The sequence below is a fragment of the Syngnathus typhle genome, linkage group LG11, assembly GCF_033458585.1.
Source record: "Syngnathus typhle isolate RoL2023-S1 ecotype Sweden linkage group LG11, RoL_Styp_1.0, whole genome shotgun sequence".
Lineage (NCBI taxonomy): Eukaryota > Metazoa > Chordata > Actinopteri > Syngnathiformes > Syngnathidae > Syngnathus > Syngnathus typhle.
Genome location: NC_083748.1, coordinates 12,692,769 through 12,712,876, shown reverse-complemented (window position 1 = coordinate 12,712,876; position 20,108 = coordinate 12,692,769). Strand labels below are relative to the sequence as shown.

Sequence of the window (20,108 nt, the reverse complement as noted above, 5' to 3'; positions counted from 1 at the left end):
AACACACGGACGCTGGATGCTGATTGGATCAGAAAATTTGAACATTCATACAAGGGAACAAATATTTGGAAAAAAATGTCAGTTCATCTGTATGTGTGGTGGGGTGGTTTTTTTTCCCCACAAAACTTCCCATTTTAATTTAACCCTCTTTCCACCACTTCACATTAGGTGATGACATCATTACAAATTTTTCAAATTTTTTTTCAATCATTTTTTTTCCCCATTCTGGGATTAAAGTATTATTTTGAAAACGTGTCATTCTATGAATAATAAATAGATGGTGAACAATGTAGTATCCTAACATGCATCATTTCTATAGGAAATACTTGCTGCTTGGAAGCACATACATAGCTCAGGTCAAAACTTTTCAACATATGGCCTGAGAAGTCATAAAATTCTGAACAATTCTCAATTGTTGTAGAGAAAGGTAATGTTATGATGCAATAAATGTCTGCCATAACTCAGGCGCACGCACACACACACACACACAGCCTTTGTTTTTCTTCCTCTGGTTCTTGTCGTGCATGATGAACTCCCCAGATGCTGTCGTTGGAGAAACAAAGTGCCGAGTCAGCTTTTATCTTTCTTTCCAGCTTGGAAAAAACGAAAACGAGTGTAGAAAAGAAGCCTCTCTAAATGTTCAGCCCTCTTTCCAATCTTTCTCCCTCAACTTGGGACTTGATTAGCTTCCAACGTGCTTTTTGCGCCCCCTGCTGGTTACTTGGGCGCTTTGCAGAAACTGATCGACATTCACTTTATAAAACCTGGATGTACAGATATATCTAATAATAATAATAATAAATGTGTGTGTGTGTAGGCCAAGTACGGGCAAGTGGCATGTGCTGCTGGTGGTTCCAATCCATCTGTGCTGACTTTTCATCATCCTAATCTTCCAGGGTAAAAAAACACACACAACAGTCTTGGTACCACTTTGAAATGTTTATTTGTTTTCTGCTTTCGTGACAGCTGCACATTTTTGGTGCACTGGTCCGTGGATGTGTCCAAGGAAGGCGAGGTCACCCCAAAAGTGGACCTGTTGACAAAGATCCCAGACAGAGGTGAGATGCTCCTTTCACACACTTGTGATAAGTAGCAAGTTGATTGATTCATCAATATTTGTCTCCATAGCTTTGCAGCTGTTCCCATCTCAGGGCGTAGGCAGTGCCGACGAGGCCTTCCATAGCCTACTGAGGCTGCTGGGGCCTGAAGCTGCCGTGGAAGAGGTCATCAGAGCAGCGGGACTCCTCACCAATGAAATGCACGATGATGGACACGTAACAGCCTCCTGAATAACCAACAGAAATTGATGGAATGGGTTTGTTATTTGTAAAAGTAGCACTCTATTATATTTGACTTGATAGACACACACAACATTAATGACAAACATACAGAGTTGAAGTGGTTTGTGCAACATCATGAATCCATCTTGGCTTCTTCTGGTGTGTGTGATTAGAGACCAGTCATGCAGACACAAACGAAGAATTTCACCAATACTGTAAGTGACTCACCAACTTTAGTGAGAGAGGTCGTTCCTTGGGGAGGATCAAGAATATTGGCACGCGGAGGCATTTGGAGCAAGTTTCGTTTGGCAGCTCTAACCGATTTTTGTAGAGACAACACTCAATGGCGATGACCTGCTTTATTATTGGTAACTTTGTCATGATTTCAGCAACAAAAACAAACACAGAGAGACCACCTAAGTGGACTGAGTTCAAACTAAAAGTCTCATCTTAAGAACAGAAAGAAAGAAAGGAACCATGAGTTAAAAAAAAAAACGCAGAAGAGAGAAACAATCCTTAGCACTGGTCTGATCAGTGTTAACACCAGACTCAGTTAAGAAATGATGGAAAAAAATGTCATCCAAGCAAAATGTAAAATGATAAATTGTCCATTTCAAACGATTCACTTTGAAATAAATAAAGTACAGAGCTAAAATGCTAACGTGATTGTATGAAAGGCCCAGTCACATGGTTAAACGCAGAGGGAGGGCGGCTCTTCACCATTGTCCGTCTTTTTTCGGGCCCTCCTCTGCCTGGCAAGGGCATTGCGCTTCTCGCACTGCAGCTTCCACAACGCTTTCATGGCCGCGTCGAATTTGGCCTTCAGAGCCACGGGGCAGGAAGGCAACGCGTACAAGTGGTCGCTGGACGTCCTCTTCTGGCTCTTTCCTTCTCCGCCCGACGTTCGCTACGGAACAATGTAGCACATGGAGTCAAAGCGTTGGCAACAAATCTTGTTGACCCCTTAGCGCGAAGCCCAAGCACAATTGAACGCTCCCTAACTCGGCAAACTGTTTAATAAGATACTCACGCAAGCAGGGGAAGGGACCTCGGGCAAGGGTTCTGCTGCCCTTCTGGAAGTAGCTGTGCTTCTTCTTGCTACCGGCGGCTAAAGTGAACAGCCAGATATTCAAATGTGCTGCACGACACATAATGTTTTCCTGAACTTGCGTGACATCAAATCGCATCTCCAAATCTTGATTCATCAATGATGCACATACCTTTTGAAGATGAGCAGGGAAATTGAAGATTTGCGGCAAGACGCCATCTCTGAGCCTGACCGTCTGTCCCGACCGATCAAAGTCTTCATCTCGAAAGTGTTCGCTGCAGAGCAGCGAGCGATCGTTTGCGACGAAGCCGTTCCTTCTGACGGCCAGTTCCCACTGCCTCCTGCGCTCTTTGCTTTTTGGAAACCTTCGAAATGGGGTCAAAAGGTCAAATATAGGGTGTAATATTTGACTTTAGTTCATAAACTTATGTTATAGTTCTTTGATTATATAGGCCTGTTCCCGTGTAACAACACTGTATTCCGTATAATGATTCCCCAAATTGGAGTTATCACTAACTTGTGAAAGGTGATCCCACGGGATCTCGTTTGGAGGTTGCGTTCATTGGAGCAGGCGTGGGCAGCACAAAAATCAGGCATTCCCCGTGAAGTTGTATTTCTGTAAACACAAAGCCAGTATAGGGAATCTAAATGTCAATATACTTTCCTCAAACTGGTTTTTTTTATATATTATGTACAACTTAAACAAAAGAGTCATTCTTCTCACCTTTGTAATAACTCAAAACCTCTTAACAAACAATTAAACACAACCACATCAAATGACAATTTCGACAAAGATTAGAATGTCAAAAAACGTTCTATATCTCAGGAAAACTTAATGATATTCGTAAACCTGAGCTCAGCCTTTAGTGGCCGGGCAGAAATAACAAACTAGGGCGCGTTTTTTCAAAAAGAAAATCTGCTATTTAACCAACCAGCTGAATCATAGCTAGGGATTTGTAATAAACCAACCCGTTTGTAAATCCGTCAAGAATTGAGCGAGTTACTAGTACTTAAACGAGTAAATCGTCCACCTTAGCCGCTCCAGCAACACAGCACAGAGCACCAGCGTCGTCCTCTGTCCTGTCCTAAAATGGCCGAATGGTGACGAATGTTACCGTTGACTCCGCCTTGAGCCACTTCTCACAGAATCAAGACAGGCAATAAAAAACGACTACACATTTAAGGAGATATTTATTTTACGATGATATCATATGATAACCAGTTGGAAAATAAACGAGAGAAAGTTTGATATAACTCGTACCATTTGCTGATCGCCTTACTTGGTGCAGGCATATTCTTGGTCGCATTGTTTGGGGTCTTTGCCGCTGTCTCGGCGGGTCTCCCGAGTTGAAACAACGAAAGTGGAAGTACGACTAAAAATTGACGAAAATACTGCTTAAAGTCGAGTTAGTGGATCTCGTCGGACCCTCGTTCGGCCCACAATGAATCTTGAGCTGCTCGGTAACCAAAGACAATTCTTACTTGCTTGAAATGATCACGCCTTTGCTAAAAATAGTCAAGTGTTTGTTGTGGTTAGCATCGGGAGATAGCCGAGCACATTAAATGACCCAAATAAATGGTCACGCTTGCTATGCTTACTGGAATAACAGACGTATCAGATAAGTATTTTGACGGAAGTGTTTTAAAAAGTCAACGGGTGGTGCATTGGGAGTGACGTTAGCTCATATAAATAGATGTCATCTATCTATCTATCTATCTATCTATCTATCTATCTATCTATCTATCTATCTATTACCTTGAGCCTTCATGAACAACTGTGACAATTACCTATCCCTCATACAATGACTAAAGTGTCGTTTTGAAAGTTTGAATCATGTTGAGAATCTGTAAGTGTGTGTGCACTGTCCATGCTTATTGCTCCTTTTTTTTCCTCCCCTAGAATCTTTTGGACAGAACTATCCTGAGGTAAAGCACAGGCGACAGTCTTGGGGAAAATGTATGCGGGTGTAACCAGGGCTTGGCTCCCGTTGTGTTTGCATTTGACAGGAGGCAGATGGAACGCTGGACTGCATCAGTATGGCCCTCACCTGCACCTTCAACCGCTGGGGGACACTCCTGGCGGTGGGCTGCAACGACGGGCGCATTGTCATCTGGGATTTCTTGACGCGCGGCATCGCCAAGATCATCAGTGCTCACATCCATCCCGTCTGCTCTTTATGGTAAGACAACACATCGGCGGGACAAACAAATCGATTTTCCACGAGATGTCTCCTTTAAGTCATTCACTGCCATCGGCGGCTATAGACGTCAAAGAACTGTTTCAACTGAACTGGCAGTGAATTAGTTCATGTCTTACTGCCAGTTGGAGTCGAGACGGCCACAAGCTGGTGAGTGCGTCCACGGACAACATTGTGTCCCAATGGGACGTCCTGACGGGCGACTGCGACCAGCGCTTCCGCTTCCCCTCGCCCATCCTCAAGCTGCAGTGCCACCCAAGAGACATGCAAGTCGATCACAAGACAAGTCCTCGTTCTTCCCGTTGCTTCTCGGAGAGCTGCTGAAAACGTTTTGAGTCACACATCCACATTTGTTCCGTAGGGACAAAGTGCTGGTGTGTCCCATGAAGTCGGCGCCAGTGCTGCTCACCCTGTCCGACTCCAAGCATGTGGTCCTGCCCGTGGACGACGACTCGGACCTGAACGTGGTGGCGGCCTTCGACCGGCGGGGCGAGTACATCTACACGGGCAACGCCAAAGGAAAGGTCAGCCGGCCGAGACGGCCCGACGCACGATCGTGTATTTCGTCGAATCCCGCGCGCGCTGATGAGAAAACCCTCGCGCCGTGCAGATTCTGGTGTTGAACACGGACACTCAGGACCTGGTGGCGTCGTTCCGAGTGACCACCGGCACCAGCAACACCACCGCCATCAAATCCATTGAATTTGCACGCAAGGGCAGGTGAGAGGAGGACGCAGCACCTGACGATCAAACGTGTATTCGTTCAACTGCTATGATTTTTTGAGAAGAAGACAGGAGCTTCCAAAAATGCATGTTTGGATGACAGCTGTCTGACTTTGCAGTTGCTTCCTCATCAACACGGCGGACCGCATCATCCGGGTTTACGATGGCAGGGAGATCCTGACCTGCGGCCGCGACGGCGAACCCGAACCCATGCAGAAGCTACAAGATCTGGTCAACAGGTGGGCCCGGACCCTCCCCGACTTGAGCGTTACTGCGGCGGGGAAGCCTCTTACCGCGTCTTAGCGTCCTTCAGGACTCCGTGGAAGCGCTGCTGCTTCTCCGGGGACGGCGAGTACATCGTCGCCGGCTCGGCTCGCCAGCACGCCCTCTACATCTGGGAGAAGAGCATCGGCAACCTGGTCAAGATCCTGCACGGCACCCGAGGGGAGCTGCTGCTAGATGTGGCTGTAAGGACCCGCTCGCCAGCCGTTTGCGCCGCTCTTGACACTCAGGCACGCCACTTTCCTCTTCTCCGCAGTGGCATCCCGTGCGCCCCATCATTGCCTCCATCTCAAGCGGCGTGGTGTCCATCTGGGCCCAAAACCAAGTGGTTAGTCCGCCGGCCCGCATGTGTCCTCCCTTTGGCAGAAAACTTGTGCAATCGCCCGGTCCTTGGTTTGAAAAGAAGAGCTGCACAACATTAGGAAAAAGGGCAAACCGCTGCTTCCCACCCGCAGGAGAATTGGAGCGCTTTTGCCCCAGACTTCAAAGAGCTGGATGAGAACGTTGAGTACGAGGAGCGAGAGTCCGAGTTTGACATTGAGGATGAGGACAAGAGCGAACCCGAGCAGACAGGTACAGTTGGCATCATCGCAACACATTTCGCTCTCGCCGCTTCTAACCAGGGACGCCCACGTGTGGCCCACGTGGCAGGCGCCGACGCCGCTGAGGACGAGGAGGTGGACGTCACAACGGTGGACCCCATTGTGGCATTTTGCAGCAGGTGAGGAAGATGAATCGCTCCGACGGCATTCGTCAACTTCGCCGCGCGTGACACACTCGGGTCCAAACGCCTTCGATGGCAAAATGAATGGAATGTCAAGTTGCGTAACCTTCACGGCGCCTTGTGTTTGGTGCAGCGACGAGGAGCTGGAGGATTACAAGGCTTTGTTGTACCTTCCCATCGCCCCCGAGGTGGAGGACCCAGAGGAGAACCCCTTCGGCCCCCCGCCTGACTCCACGCCCCAGACGGGCGCCACCGAGGAGGGGGCGCAGGCGGGCGGCGACAAGAAACAGCGGCCGCCCTCATCCGATGGAGCCCCGGCCAAGAAGAAGGCACGCACTACCAACATCGAACTGCAGGGGGTGCCAGTTGATGGTAAGAAAGAAAGAAATTCTACCCAGACCTGTGAACTCCTGTGTAAAATAGATGCCTCCCTTATCCGATTATTCTGCAAACACGGCTGCTTATTTGTTCTTCTCGATCCGCCTTTTGCAGAAGTGCACCCCCTGCTGGGCGTGAAGGGCGACGGCAAGTCTAAGAAGAAGGCGGCGGGCCGGCCCAAAGGCTCCAAAGGTAAAGACAAAGACTTCCCCTTCAGGCCCAAGCCCTACAGGGGGGGCGAGCGGCCGTCCTTCGCCATGGAGGTCCTGGCCGGCTCGGGCCCAGGAGGCGGCAGTGGAGGAGGAGGGATGAAGGGCAGGGCAGAGGGGGGCCTGGCCACAGGTAAGCGTGCCATTGCCACTGATGCTGGCTGACAGGGGGCACTGTGCTGGTCCTGCTGGTCCTTCTGCTCCACTAAGCTCCGCTGATTGACAGCTCAGCCTGTCTCCTCTGTGCTGCTCCCCCTCTCCCCCGCACCCCCAAGTCCAATCAACATCAATTGCCAAAGCAGCGCTTCTCAAACCGAGCTCAAAACGACACCACAAAACCAAAACCAGAGGAGTCAGATTCAAAATCAGAGTCTTTGGAAAAATGGCTCCCCTGTGAACGAGCTCCAAAGTTTGACAAGCCTGCTTGGTGTAAAGCTGCAGTCTGAGACATTGGAGACTTTACTAGAAACACCTGCACAATCCCATGATGGTGCGCCAACATTAATTTTCCAGGCCATGTTGTTTCATTGCATTCTTGTTGGCGGCGCTAATGCATGTCCCAAAGCGCATTCTCCATCCGCTGAATCTGGCGGGTCCCATTGGGCCCCTATGCAAGCGCTCTGTTACCAAATCAAATCCACACTTTGAAGTGGATTTGCACCAAAGCGCATCTTCGAGTGATGTGCTAATCCAGTTGTTCATTTGATGCACAGCTCGAACTTTGGAACGGAAATGTCCAGGTTTGCATTGGAAGGTGTACCTAATGAAGTGTCCAGTGAATGAAAGTACCCCCCCCCCCCCCCCATCAGCCTAGCGGAAGTGCCTTTTCTACACGCGTCATGTGTCCAGAGTGCATTTTGACTACTGTCAAATGCCCCAAACAAAAACACAAATTGGTGGTAACTGATGATTGAGCAAGGCTTGGCCCTCCTGCTTCCTCCTGCTCCCTGCACCCGCTTCGGCCCCGCCCTGCCTCACCTCGCCTGTCTCCTTTGACCTTGTTGGGTGTGCTGTTGCTCACTTCCTGTCCTTTTTTTTTGTCCTCTTTAGTAGACTAACCCTAACCGTTTGTACTTCTTTTTTTTTTTTTTTAACAGCAATGACCTCCACTGAAACAAATATAGAGATTTTCTTACAGAAATAGTTGAAAACAAGTCATTCCTCTTGAAAACAAATGTTGCCAGTTCTAACCGTTAACGTATATCGGTTTCTTCAGAAAGAATATAAATGGAATTATATACATTTGCCGATCAGAATTCCTCACTTCAACATATGATTGTGCTCCTAAGTTGGCAGGATTTAAGAAACAGTGGCAATTGCTGTTTAGTGTCATGATTGTGCAATTCTTATGGTTCTTTTGCATCCAGTGGAAAACAAATTACAAGATACAATTAAGATTTCTGACAACATTTTGAAAAAACCACCACCACCACCACCACCCAAGAATAGGTTGAATTTGCAACATTTGACATGTCAATATGTGGATGATTGTAGCGTTCCCCGCCACTCGGTGAGGAAATCTGCTTCTGTTTGAGCGCTGCTTGACAAGCGCTACGCTGCTCCTTTGCAGGGACGCTGGTGACTCAGACGTACAAGCAGCACGACAACAGGGGCATGGACTAAGGCCACGAGACACACAAAATCCTGCTGTCACGCAAAGACTGTGAGCAAGCACCAAAATGCGCGCTTTCCACGACTGTCAGAAGTGGGAAACTCCCACACCTCGCTCGGGCCCACCAACAGGAGAGATCACGTCCTCTGTACTGTTTGTCTTGTATAGAATTGTCTCATAGTGTTTGTATGTGAGTGTGGAGGGGGGGTTTCTTTTTTTTTTTTTATACAAATTAAAAGATTTCGGAATTATCAGAAGTCACATGTTCAGTTTGTCGAACTTGATTACAGTAGGTAAGGGCCGATGGTCGCTTTCATAGTATGAAGATTCCAAAACAACTACCTTCTTTCCGTCGGTGTACATTTCCAGCAGGACTTTATTTCAAATTGAACACGAACACACTATATATCCCTTTCAAGGGATTCTCTAATTTTCAACGTTTGGGAAAAAAAAGGGGTAAATTCAATGTGAAAAGAATTGACGTTAACAGGTTCTATTCTATTGACAAGAAACATGTATGTGTGCATGGAAATATTATGTACATATATAAAAAAAAATTCTAGGGTCCCAAATAAGACCAGTCTTTCAAAATAAAAGCCATATGGGGGCTTATTTTACGCGAGGGCTATAATTACCCGTCGATCATATGATCAACTCGACGTTTCCACTTCGCGATTATGACAGAAAACTCGGAAGTTCGCCGGTACCCAAGTGCCTGGCCAATCAGAGTGCAGTAAGTACGGCTCGCGGCGGCGTCAGTAACGCCAATTGGCTGGTCAATCAGTCAATCAAAGCTATACGTCAAGTTAATATAGTTGCCCTGTAAGACCAAGTCAAACCGTTTACCAAAATTAAGACAATCGTCAGCAAATATCCGTGGTAATACAGTCCTACGTGTTCTTAAACCACTTTAAAATGCATCTTACTGTATAATTTAGGACTTAACATAAAAAAACAATGTATGTGGTTGAATTTATGCTAAATCAACCGATACGTCAGCGTAATATTAAAATATGTGTCTGTACTTTGAAAACGTAAGCGGAAGTTGGTGTGCGCAATGAGGCGCTAGCCGGCAGGTTGTGGCAGAAGTCAGTGTGTCAATGCACTGCTAACTAACTGTCCGACTCACAACTAGTTGGAGGACTTCGAAGCGGCCGTCTCGCTAGAGTCGAAACTCACCCGGCGCCGCCGAAGGCGATGGAGCTGGACAAAATGGACGAAAACGACTGGCGCTACCACGGCGAGGGCAACAAAAGCCTGGTTGTGTCCCACGTACAGGTGAGTCAGTCGGCTAGCCAAGTTGAGCTAAAGTGCTCGGACCGGCTGCGGCTTCCGGACCGCCGCTTGACACTTTGTCTCACCTTCAGCCGGCCTCAACTCGCCGGGATAGTCGGGTAGAAACCTCCCGGGGATGATTGTGACTTGAAAGCGCATGGCGGAAGTGTCACCACCGAACCGGAGGGGGGGATTTGGATCTACAAAGCGCACTTGGGCTGGTTTGCTAGCTTGGCCACAATACAATGAGAATGCGCGTCCAAACGTCACAAATAACCGTCACGTCCGATGTGTACGTTCAGTGGGGTGGGCGTCAGGTGGGCTGTCATCACGGACTATCCCGAAAGTGCTCTCGGGTCCGGTGGCAGCCGGCCGAGCCGAGCTGAAGCGCGTGGGTTGTTCAGGGACAAGCGCTGCGCTCCCCCACCCCATCCCCTCAAGGCGCCGGCCGGACCAGCCCGAGCATGCCGTTGTTAAGCAACAAGTGATGACAGCACACGTTCCAAAACACCACACCTGCTTTGGTTCCTCCATTTGTTTGTTTATTTGCGCTGTGACTACACATTCGAGCTTTTGAAGCCTTTGCGCTGCTTCAATGAGGGGGGGGGAACGTCCTCTGATTTTGACTTCTTGGACTGTGTCGATTACCGTATTTTCCGGACTATAAGTCGCACCGGGGAACAAGTCGCATCAGTCATAAAATGCACAATAAAGGGGAAAAAGACACACATATAAGTCGCACCTGAGTATAAGTCACGTTTTGGGGAGAAATTTATTTGACAAAATCCAACACCCAAAACAAACATTAATAGGCAACAGGTTGAACGGTACGGTATGCTAACGTTACATAAACACGTAAAAGAGGAACTGAGAACATGCCTGACGTAACATATTAGGAATTATTCAAATAACTATAACAAATGAGTTTATCGAACAATCTTAACAAATGAGTTTATCGAACAATCTGTGCCACTCCAAATCATTAAATCCGTCGAAATCTTCGTCCTCTGTGTCACTTATAAACAACTCCGCTGACTCCGGAAGTAAATGCGGCGCTGACGTCAGACTCATCGTCAGTTGCAGTTTCAATTACTCCACAGGCCTAGAGCGCCCTTATGCAGTTTAGTGTGAAAATAACACGTGAAGCGATATACTAGAAATTAAGTAGTATCTTAATGACCAAGTAATAATGTGTTTATAATTTCACATATAAGTCGCTCCTGAGTATAAGTCGCACCCCAAGCCAAACCATGGGAAAAAAACTGCGACTTATAGCCCGAAAAATACGGTACACAGTTGTGAAAAAGCGGTCTTGTGTTTCCAATGTTTTGTTTATTTTTAATGCTGGATACAACTGAAGGTACCTTTGAGCAAACATGAGAAAAAAATGGAGTTGGAGCAGTTATTGAGTCATTGTCCTTGATGTTATCATTTGAGAAAAAACACTTGTAGCATTTTAGGCATTCCGTGTTTTTTTTTTTTTTACCAGTCTGTTTGTCACACGTTGCACCTTTTGTGGTTTTTCCCCATGACTGTTGAATTTGGTAATGACAAGTAGTTGTCATTAACTTGCTAATCGATGACTTTGCACCTAGTTTTGCCCCTCTGATAGACGAAGACATCTCAACATCGCTCTTTTTCTGATGTCATGAATTGAACGGTGCCGTCAAATGTGCATATTCTGAATCCTACTGTGCTTCCTCACAGCTGTCCAAAGTTCTTCGCCTGCTCAAATATCCCGCCGAGGACTCTGAAAACCCGCCACAGGTAAAGCAATGTTTCTTTTTGGTGCTTTTGTTTTCCCCTGCTTGCCTAGACATGACGTGACACACGCGTGCTATTTACTGAAATTGTTTTTGAAAACGCCTCAACTTCTCACACATTGGTGCGTTCAACCGGTTTGTCTTGGTGTGGACTCACCGAGGTGACGGAAACCTCAAAGAGTCAAGCGCCTTTGAAGGAACCCTCGGACGCTTGAAGACGAGCGTCCTCAAAAGTCCTCTCGGTCCAAGTTGTACTTTCTCTTGCGATAGTTTGACAAGCATGTGCCGCGTGTGTGTTGTGTGTGCCTTCCAGACGGCAGAGCAGGCCTTCAGGCAGATCCAAAACATCGTGGACTTCAGCTCCAACGTGATGAGCTGCCTGCTGGGCGACAAGTTCATCCACAGCGGAGTAAGGCGCCCGCCCGACCGCATGATGAGAATGCCGTGAGCCACTGAGAGAAAATTCACTTTTGAGCGGTTGAAAGAATGTTTCCAAGCGCGTTTTGTGACCTGATATGCAAACATTTTGAGTTTGGGGTTACATTTTGGCTGAGGGAGGTTTGATTCTGAAGGAAAGGGCTTAGCCCACGTAGCGTTAATAGTCTTGAACGTTCCCACTGGGGAGGAAAATACGTTGCTAAAGTTTTTTTGCTTCGTCCATCATTGGCAAAATGCTCCGAATAAGGAACCGCAGGAAACATTGACGACAACGTCTCTCCGAATATCAACACCGAATGTTGGAAGCTTTCCCGGAGATCCCAAAGAAGTCTTCATGGGGCTTTTTTTTTTAGCAACTTTTTTTTGCTTTAAAAAAAGATCATCGGAAGACAAGAAGTCGCAGTGTTCTCGTTATCGGGTCAGTCAGTCATCTGACGTCTGGCTTGGATAAAATGCAACATTGTTTCTTCTTTGAATGTTGCAGACACGGTGCGTTGGCCCTGAGGCGTCAACAGGGCGTACGCAAGGAAAAAAAAAAAAAAAATGATCATCATCACATCCCTTAAAGCTTACGTATCACGTTAATAATAAGTTCCTCTGTTTTGCTCATTCAGTTGGGGTCCATATAAAGTGGAACAGCGACCATTTTGTCTGAATTCCTCCTTTTGATAGCATCACAAGTCCCTCTTTTCTACTTGTTTTGACGTGCGGCTCAGAGCAAGCCGCTTTGGTGCGGTTTCTTTAAACGCTATCAAATGGTATAATAAGAATTCTAAAAGCATATTTACAGTATGTACACTTGGACCTTCTTATAAAAACGTTGTTATAATAATAAGAGCTCTAAAAACATATTCACTGTATGTATACTTAAACTACAACTACTTATGTTACGCACACATGCTTACAGACACACATATGTACATGTATCATATTTATACCTTATTTTCTGTATGTCATTTATACTACACGTTAACACAAATATTAGACGTGTTAAAAAAAAAAAAACATAACAATCCCACAAGTATTAGTTGAAAACAAGACAATCAAGTAACCTTATAGCCAAAAGAAAGTCATTGGAGGGAAAACATTTTTCTCTTGTGCTCGTAGGAAGTGGTCAAGCTGCCGCTGGAGTTTGTGCGGCAGCTCTCCATCAAAGTTCAACATCAACGACCCGGTAAGACGGCAACGAGCGCGTTGGGCAACAAAACAAGCCGCTCACTGACCCGTGCGTGTGTGCGTTAGCATGGCGCCGCGACAAAGTGATGGACATCTACAGTGGCTGCGCGCTGTGCTTGCCCAACCTGACGTGGCCCGGCCTCCTGCAGCACACGCACATGCCGCCGCTCTGCGTGGAAATCAAGGTAAGCGCTCGCGCACGTCACCTTTGCTTGGTAGGTCGCAAACGCAAGCGTTGCCCCGCCGCAATCCGAATAACCCGTTTCAAACATGACCCTACCCAAAGAAGAATCCGAATGACGCAGGCGGCGCCGAGTGTACAAAAGCATGTCACTCAACAGCGCTCCAACCCGTGTTCACTCGCGCCTTGCACATGTGTGTGCTCCTCAGCCCAAGTGCGGCTTCCTGCCGTCCGCCAAGCACATCAGCCGAGACATCAAGAACAAAGTGTGTCGCTTCTGCATGCACCAACACTACAAGGTGGGCTCGGGCGCAGCAGCAACGCCACCGACCGCCGAGGCCACCCGTAACGTGCTTTGGCTTTGACAGGTGGCCAGCGGGCGCTGGAAGAGACGCAGCCTCTACTGCCCGCTCGACTTGTTCTCGGGGTGAGTGGGCCGCCACCGAATGAGCGAGTGCCTTTGGCGGGCTACGTGACGCCTCGCCCGCCGCTTGTTCCCGCAGGAGCAGAGCCAGGATGCACTTTGCTGTCCGCCAGCTCATCGAAGAACCTCAGAACAACTTCAAAATCTTCAAGGTGCCGCAACTAGCCTTTGTCCATCCCTCGTAATGAGTCGAACGTCATTGCCAGGCAACGGGTTTGACCCAAGTCGCCCCTTCCCCACTTGGCTCCTTTTGATTCAGCTGCAAAAGACAGAAACAAACGTGTGTGTGTGTGTGTGTGTGTCAGGGGGGTCAGTGCATATACGCCAGCAAAGAGTGCACCGGCGGCGAGGACTCGTCAGACCTCAACTCTCTGCTCTACCACCTGCGGCCTTACTTCCTGTACGCCAACTGCATCCACGTGAGCGGCAAAGCCGTCCTCAGCGACTTCATCCAGGTGAGCGCTGGCCCGCCAAGCCCTGCTGGCGTTCCGGGTCGCTGAGCTGGCAGAGTTTCACTGCGCAGGTGCTGGTCAACGCCCTACTCAGCGGCGGCGGCGGCGTGGCAGAGCGACGGCAGGAGGGACGGACTTTCTGCGACGCCAGTCTTTTCAACAAGGAGCGACAGCGATACGGTGAAAGCACACCCCCCCCGCCGCCACTTTTTCTATCCCCGTTTGTCATCTTGACGAAAACGACACTGGCTAAGTCCTGGTGACGTCGCACGTCCTCTTGGTGCAACACCTTGAGGAAAACGGTGCCATCTGTCGTGCGATGCATCGTCGTCATCGTGACACGGACCAAGCGGCGGTGTAGCGTTTCTTGGCACGGGCTCAATTGGGATGAAACGTCAAATCGCGTTGACGTCTCCACGCGGGGTCCGCTCGTCTTCCGGGCGGACTAAATGCTTTGACGGCATGTCGCAAGACGATCTCGCGACACGGGCGAAATCGATTTTCCGAATTGTTTCCCCCCCCCAGCCAACACGCTGACCGTGTCGCTGTTGTACGCAGGCTCTCAAGGTTTGCCCAGCGAAAGCGTTCTGTCCCGCATCCTGCGCACGCAAATGCTGGACAACTTGAACATCGAAGGCCTTTACCCGCTCTACCGGCGAGTGGAACAACACCTGCGTGACTTCCCCAAGGAGAGGTGATTGGCACACGAGGCCGCGCTTGCAGGCTCGCAATCGAGAAAGCGAGTGACACGCCGTAAAGTGAACGTGAGAGCGGTGCGAGTGTCTCTTTCAATTGTGTGCGAGGGGAAAATGTCAGCGTTGTCTGTGGAAGTGTCAGTGGAGCGAATGTGCAAGACTGTTGGGGACCACATGAGAGGAAAAAAAGCATGAGCACTCGAGTCATGCGGGTGAGTGGAAAATGTCAATATTTGAGTGTGAGAGCTTTTAGTGTGAGTCAACAAAAAAAAAAAAGGAAAACTTGTTTGTCTGCGTGTGGGTCTTTTAGTCATGTGTATGCAAAAAAAAGAAACTAAAGAGAACAGTAGCTAGCGTAAAAAAGTCAAGATTGAGTATGAAAGTTTCCGAAATTGTTTCAGGATTGAGTGCGAGAGTCCAAAAAACATTTGCATTTATAGCGTCGCATATGGGAAAGTTTCCAAAGTATGGGAAAGACTTGGTCCTGACTTGCTTTCCTGTGACCCCGCCCCCCAGGACCAGCCTCCAGGTGGACGGTCCGTACAACGAGGCCTTCCTGGAGCGTCTCCAGAAGTGTCCCGCGGAGGATGACGGCTCGCTGAACTTTGCTGTGTCAAAGGTGAGACAAAATGTGTTGCCGTGGCGGCAACGCCTGCCCAGCTGGCCCCGCCCACTTCCATTTCACCTTCAGGTGCATCAGTACCGCGTCGCCATGACGGCCAAGGACTGCTCCATCATGGTCGCCCTCGTGCCCAGCGCCACCAGTGACCAGGATGACGACGACCAGGACACGTGAGTGCCCGAATTTGGAGCTGGTTTCAAATGCGCCGCGCTTGTGCTCGCCGTCCTTTCTGGCTCACCGCTTTAACTCTGGCGCAACGGACTTTCAGCTTGTGTGCCGCTCAGCGTCGCCTGCAGGACTTTCTGTCGTCCCGAACGCCCGCCTTCTCCTACTCGGTGTCCATGCTGGACCTCGACCCCAAGCCACTGGACAGCATCCCCCTGCAGCTGAGTCTGGACCACAAGATTGTGCAGTGCTACGCCAGAACACTGGCCGCCTCTGAGCGCGACGACCGCACGTTGCACTTCAGGCCCGTGTGAGTGGGCACCGACCGCCGCTTCCCGGGAATTCCTCTGGCGTAAGTTTCGACTCCCTGAACGGATTCCCAAGGACCTTGAGTTTAGGCATCGCCGTGGCAACGCTGCTTTCCTGGATCGTGCCAAGACAGCCTTGGAGGCTGGTCGTGATGTCATTTGCTGAATGTATTGCCAAGGCGCCGAGGACCTGAGCTGGAACGCATTTTTACCTGAGCTCATGTGACCCCGCGTGTGCCCCCTTTCAAACGATCCTTATGTTTCTGAGCCCAAGATTGTGAACAAAAGCATGACGTTGTTATGAGCAGCTTTGACGCACGAGGTCGCAGTCCGGAACGTTGCGCTCCTGAGATTGCTACATTGAAGTTCATATTCACACAAAAAGCGCCACACTGGGATGATAGGTTGACTTTTACACGCGGCGTGGAAAGGGATACGTGCGATGTCACTTCCTGTCGGCATCTTTGCTCGTGGTGCCATCTGCACGTGGGTATTTTTCCGACGCGATCTACTCTGGACTGTCAGGATGAGTTTTGCGTCCATTGTGGGAGGGGCTGCGCCACCTACAGTATGCATGAATGGATCAGAGAAAAAGAAAAGACCCCAAATAAAGTGTAAGGATCATGGTTTTAAAAAAAGAAAAAAGAAAAAAAAAGATTTATAGACTTTGGAGGAATTTTTAAAATGGTGGCGTGCGTGCAAACATTTGGTGGGGGTACAAAACTATTTGTGAAAAGAAAGACTGCTTGTTCTGCCATTTTGTATGTAAATTATTTATTTTTGTAGATTTTGACCAAGGAGCTCTGCTGTCACGTTCACAATTTAGACTGGAGCAAAGTAAAACACTTTGAAACACACGTTATCCTTTCTAGTTGTTTTCACCGTCCATCTGATTCGCACCCTTTGACTTCTCTTGTTCTGTGTCAATCAAAGTCGCCTCCAACATCACCAACATGCTCTTGACCTTTAACACCCTTGACTTTTATGGTTGTGTGACTCCCTCTAGTCGGGTACATGCGCGCACACTCCCACGTTTACATGTGCGTGCGGGATCCGGAGTTGGATCCTTCCGGAGATTAAGTTGAAACGCCCCCGAGCCATTTCCTGTCTTCACAATAAAGGCGAGGAAATCTCAGGTACCATTTCAGTCTACTACGCAGTTCTGGTGATAATTGGGCCGCACGTCGACTTTGAAATATGCTCGTGGCCTATGACAGGACATAGGCTGCGACATTGTGATTTATGATCAAAAACGAACCTTGTGAGACAGACAGTTTGTATTTTGTCTTGATTTTTAGTGGGTTGCGTTTCAGCACTTTCTTTTAGTTGGTACAAAATACCTGAGAAACTTTACCAAGCCTTAAACAGATAAGGATTCTAATGAAGAAAACAATGTGTTTTATTTTGAAGGCGCTGGCCAGAAGCTGCGTGCGTGCGTACATGCCTGCAATTACCTTAGTGTTTGTGTGTACGGTGATGTGCGCGGCGCCACGTCGGCAGAAGTGCAGAAGAAGACGCGAACAAGAGGCGAAGAAGACCCAAGACGACGACGAGGATCGCCGGTGCGTGCGTGGCGCCGCCCGCGAAGCAAAGCCAACCTGCGAGGAGACAAGACGCCTGCACGAGCAGCAGGGCAAAGAAGGCCGGTCGCGGCGAGCCTTCTCCACTTTGGAGCTGCTCACTCCGAGTCGTCACAGGCTGACAGACAAGCAGCGTCAAGTTGCTCCTGCGCCATCCAGGTGGCACAATGGTCAAGGTAACTCCTCACAAACCTTCACATTGATGTCATACTCAGCTACGCTTTTAGTGCCTTGTCCAGGTTTAGTTCTTCCAAGATCTTCAGCACCTTTCGCCCCCCCACTCTCTCCCATTTAGTTTTTCAACTATGTAAAAATGTTTAGAATGTTTTAAATGTGCAAATAGAGTGCACGTTTACGCTACATGCTCCCCCCCCCCCTCAAGGCCTTCAATTTTTTTTCCCTAACTACGATTTTCATTTTGAGCTCGCTTATGTTGACCGTTATTCATCGTCGACGCATGATGACATTTTTTTTCTCGCTCTCTCTCGCTCGCTCGCTCGCTCTCTCTCGTACGCACGCACGCGATCCTGCAGAATGTCCTGTAAAAGTGTGTAGAAAAATGAACGGACGGAAAGGCTGTCCATAAATATGTCCAGCATAGAGCCAAGCGACTTTATTATCAAATTTAGTAATAGATAGGAAGGTGTATTCAACATGTACCTAAGAATTGATCAATTATTTATGTGGAGTCAATCGATGTGGTTAACCTGGTGTTTTGAGTCGTGGCTTTCCATCCCGAACCACGTTGGCTAGAAAGCCATGACCTGGCCGCCTATGTTGGCTGAGTGCAGCCACCAGTGGTGTCATCAAATCTGGCCTAACCAGTGCTGCATAACATGTGAAGTGATGATTTCAAGCATGCGAAAAATGTCCTCTTGTGTTCCATATTTTCTGCAGAATGCGAATAACGTCAATGTGGAGCCTCAGCCGGGCATGACCCTGGCCTCCGATCAAACGGAGCTCGCCTGCACTGGGACTGCTGAGGGTAAGCCGGCGCCAGAGTATTAACACACACACACACACACACCGCCATCGTGGCTGTCCTCAGGGAACATGGCGCAATATGTGTTTGCATGTCGCCTCCTGCACACGCATCTACCAAATCTCGCTCGAGCTGTACCACTCACCATGGCAGTGCTTCTATATGTGATTTACGTAGTCCAACTGAGTCAACAAGCAAACCCCCCCCCCCCCGCTTCCCCCCGCCCCTCATCCATTGGTTGATTGGTTTTGTGTCCCGGCAGACTCGTGCAAGGAGCACGCGACGGCGCAGCCTGGCATAATGTGGCGGGTGACGGGAGGCCTCTTCAGCGTCACCAAGGGCGTGGTGGGCGCGGCCGTGGGCGGTGTGGCCTGGGTGGGCGGCAAGAGCCTGGAGATCACCAAGTCAGCCGTCGGCGCTGTGCCGGCCGCCGGCGTGGGCCTGGTGAAGGGCGGTGTGTCGGCCGTGGCGGGTGGTGTGTCCTCAGTGGGCGCCACTGTGGCCAACAAGGTGCCCTTCACCACCAAAAGAAAGGACAAGGCGGAGTGAGGCTGACCCATGAGAACTTTGGCAGAGGCTGCGCGTGCCGTCTCGTCCTTTTGAAGCCTCCAATGCCCCCCCCCCCCACACACACACACACACACACCAATGAGCATCATCAACTTGAGTCCAGGTTTTTGGCACGGAATGGAAAGCGCGCCACACACGGGCGACCTGTGCCCATCAATCTTGAGCGAGTGCAATCCGGACTGGTCTTGACCAATATTTTGCAATTTCTTGTTTTGTCGCTTTCAACACTCGTGCTCAATTTCATGCGAAGGAAGAGCCTTGTGTTCCAAGTTCCAGCAAGGAGTAATTCCCCCCCCCCCCCCCCCCCCCCCCCCAACTGGACAGGAGAGAAAGTGCCGCACAAGGCAGGAGCTCACAATAAAAAGCCTATTTAGGGAGGGAACAAGTCATACTTTGGAGAGGTGGATTTTTCTCAAATTTTTAATTTACGCCTATGTTTCAAGACAAATAACATGCATTTGTTTTGTTGCAAATAAGTTTAAAAAAAAAAAATAAAATTGAGGCATTCTATACCCCCCCCCACAAGTCATTTTTGGGGAGAAAAATGCATTGATAATTGATTTCGTAGCCTTCCCAGAAAGTAAGACCAAGTCGAAGCAAACCTTACTCTCATTCCGTCACGACATTTCTTGTCGTCTTTTCTTTTGCGGGCCTCATAGTACTCCTTTGTATACGTTTGTGTTGTGTGTTTAAAACAATCGATACGAAAGCGAACACTCGCAAGGAATAGACTATTTCCAACCGATGTTTTTGCTGTTGAAATGCTTTTTTCTGCAATAGATGGGAAAAAAGAAAGAAGTGCCTGCTTGCTCAGTACAAGCCAATGTGTAAGTTCAACTTGACTGACTGCTGTCTGTGGATGTTTTCTACCACATTTCAAAGTGCCAGCGCATCTCTGCCGGTGAGATGGAGTCGTTGACGATGGGAATCTGTCACTCGGATGTGTCTTTTTGATATATCAATAAAGTAGTTTGAAAATGGAAATGCAGCAAGCATCTCATTCATTGCATTTGCTACCTTGCC

The 20,108-nt window shown here is 48.7% G+C and overlaps 5 protein-coding genes across 9 annotated transcripts in view; 4 read left to right on the top strand and 1 right to left on the bottom strand.

Moving 5' to 3' along the window:
- The window catches only part of cenpp (centromere protein P), a 30,281-nt gene extending 28,464 nt beyond the window's left edge, over positions 1-1,817 (top strand). Inside the window, exons 7-9 of the mRNA XM_061290392.1 lie at positions 818-897; positions 967-1,058; positions 1,129-1,817. Of these exons, the coding sequence (XP_061146376.1) occupies positions 818-897; positions 967-1,058; positions 1,129-1,289 (333 nt within the window). The 3' untranslated portion in view covers positions 1,290-1,817. The remainder of the gene's footprint in view (positions 1-817; positions 898-966; positions 1,059-1,128) is intronic.
- Positions 1,625-3,722, bottom strand: LOC133161777 (THAP domain-containing protein 2-like). 4 transcript variants are annotated; one of them, XM_061290396.1, is made up of 5 exons: positions 3,590-3,722; positions 2,846-2,944; positions 2,501-2,693; positions 2,311-2,388; positions 1,625-2,187 (listed from the first exon to the last, which is right to left on the bottom strand). In XM_061290396.1, exons 2-5 carry the CDS (start codon positions 2,923-2,925, stop codon positions 1,972-1,974), a joined length of 567 nt encoding a protein of 188 aa, XP_061146380.1. In that variant the 5' UTR covers positions 2,926-2,944; positions 3,590-3,722; the 3' UTR covers positions 1,625-1,971. The 4 variants fall into 4 exon arrangements, with proteins under 4 accessions (XP_061146380.1, XP_061146377.1, XP_061146378.1 ...); XM_061290393.1 differs by lacking the exon at positions 3,590-3,722 and adding an exon at positions 3,360-3,465; XM_061290394.1 differs by lacking the exon at positions 3,590-3,722 and adding an exon at positions 3,298-3,430.
- On the top strand, positions 3,648-8,711 carry rbbp5 (retinoblastoma binding protein 5). Of its 2 annotated transcripts, none has more exons than XM_061290390.1 (14): positions 3,648-3,789; positions 4,229-4,254; positions 4,336-4,508; positions 4,652-4,792; positions 4,888-5,050; positions 5,137-5,246; positions 5,369-5,488; positions 5,563-5,716; positions 5,788-5,859; positions 5,987-6,104; positions 6,183-6,252; positions 6,389-6,627; positions 6,748-6,825; positions 8,413-8,711. In XM_061290390.1, exons 1-14 carry the CDS (start codon positions 3,771-3,773, stop codon positions 8,463-8,465), a joined length of 1,536 nt encoding a protein of 511 aa, XP_061146374.1. In that variant the 5' UTR covers positions 3,648-3,770; the 3' UTR covers positions 8,466-8,711. The 2 variants fall into 2 exon arrangements, with proteins under 2 accessions (XP_061146374.1, XP_061146373.1); XM_061290389.1 differs by having other exon boundaries at positions 6,748-6,975.
- An 802-nt stretch (positions 8,712-9,513) lies between these two features.
- Positions 9,514-16,810, top strand: ippk (inositol 1,3,4,5,6-pentakisphosphate 2-kinase). Its single transcript, XM_061290391.1, has 14 exons — positions 9,514-9,732; positions 11,437-11,496; positions 11,806-11,901; positions 13,038-13,104; positions 13,173-13,291; positions 13,497-13,586; positions 13,656-13,714; positions 13,791-13,863; positions 14,017-14,166; positions 14,235-14,343; positions 14,722-14,857; positions 15,375-15,477; positions 15,550-15,650; positions 15,749-16,810. Exons 1-14 carry the CDS (start codon positions 9,652-9,654, stop codon positions 15,957-15,959), a joined length of 1,455 nt encoding a protein of 484 aa, XP_061146375.1. The 5' UTR covers positions 9,514-9,651; the 3' UTR covers positions 15,960-16,810.
- Positions 16,811-17,403: 593 nt separating this feature from the next.
- On the top strand, positions 17,404-20,069 carry zgc:153675 (uncharacterized protein LOC768179 homolog). The gene is made up of 3 exons (XM_061290397.1): positions 17,404-17,709; positions 18,431-18,518; positions 18,778-20,069. The coding sequence occupies exons 1-3, from the start codon at positions 17,701-17,703 to the stop codon at positions 19,062-19,064; spliced, it is 384 nt and encodes a 127-aa protein (XP_061146381.1). The 5' UTR covers positions 17,404-17,700; the 3' UTR covers positions 19,065-20,069.
- The last annotated feature ends 39 nt before the right edge of the window (positions 20,070-20,108 follow it).

Excerpts from the sequence above, each read along its gene's own strand:
- rbbp5 (XM_061290389.1), top strand. Across the intron at positions 5,489-5,562 it reads CTACAAGATCTGGTCAACAG|GACTCCGTGGAAGCGCTGCT; the intron begins GTGGGCCCGGAC and ends AGCGTCCTTCAG. Across the intron at positions 5,717-5,787 it reads AGCTGCTGCTAGATGTGGCT|TGGCATCCCGTGCGCCCCAT; the intron begins GTAAGGACCCGC and ends TCTTCTCCGCAG.
- ippk (XM_061290391.1), top strand. The coding sequence starts at position 9,652 with ATGGAGCTGGACAAAATGGACGAAAACGACTGGCGCTACCACGGCGAG. Across the intron at positions 11,902-13,037 it reads ACAAGTTCATCCACAGCGGA|GAAGTGGTCAAGCTGCCGCT; the intron begins GTAAGGCGCCCG and ends TTGTGCTCGTAG. Across the intron at positions 13,715-13,790 it reads CCGCTCGACTTGTTCTCGGG|GAGCAGAGCCAGGATGCACT; the intron begins GTGAGTGGGCCG and ends TTGTTCCCGCAG.
- LOC133161777 (XM_061290396.1), bottom strand. The coding sequence starts at position 2,925 with ATGCCTGATTTTTGTGCTGCCCACGCCTGCTCCAATGAACGCAACCTC. Across the intron at positions 2,694-2,845 it reads CGTGGGATCACCTTTCACAA|GTTTCCAAAAAGCAAAGAGC; the intron begins GTTAGTGATAAC and ends CCCATTTCGAAG. Across the intron at positions 2,188-2,310 it reads AGGTCCCTTCCCCTGCTTGC|CGAACGTCGGGCGGAGAAGG; the intron begins GTGAGTATCTTA and ends ATTGTTCCGTAG.
- zgc:153675 (XM_061290397.1), top strand. Across the intron at positions 18,519-18,777 it reads CTGCACTGGGACTGCTGAGG|ACTCGTGCAAGGAGCACGCG; the intron begins GTAAGCCGGCGC and ends GTGTCCCGGCAG.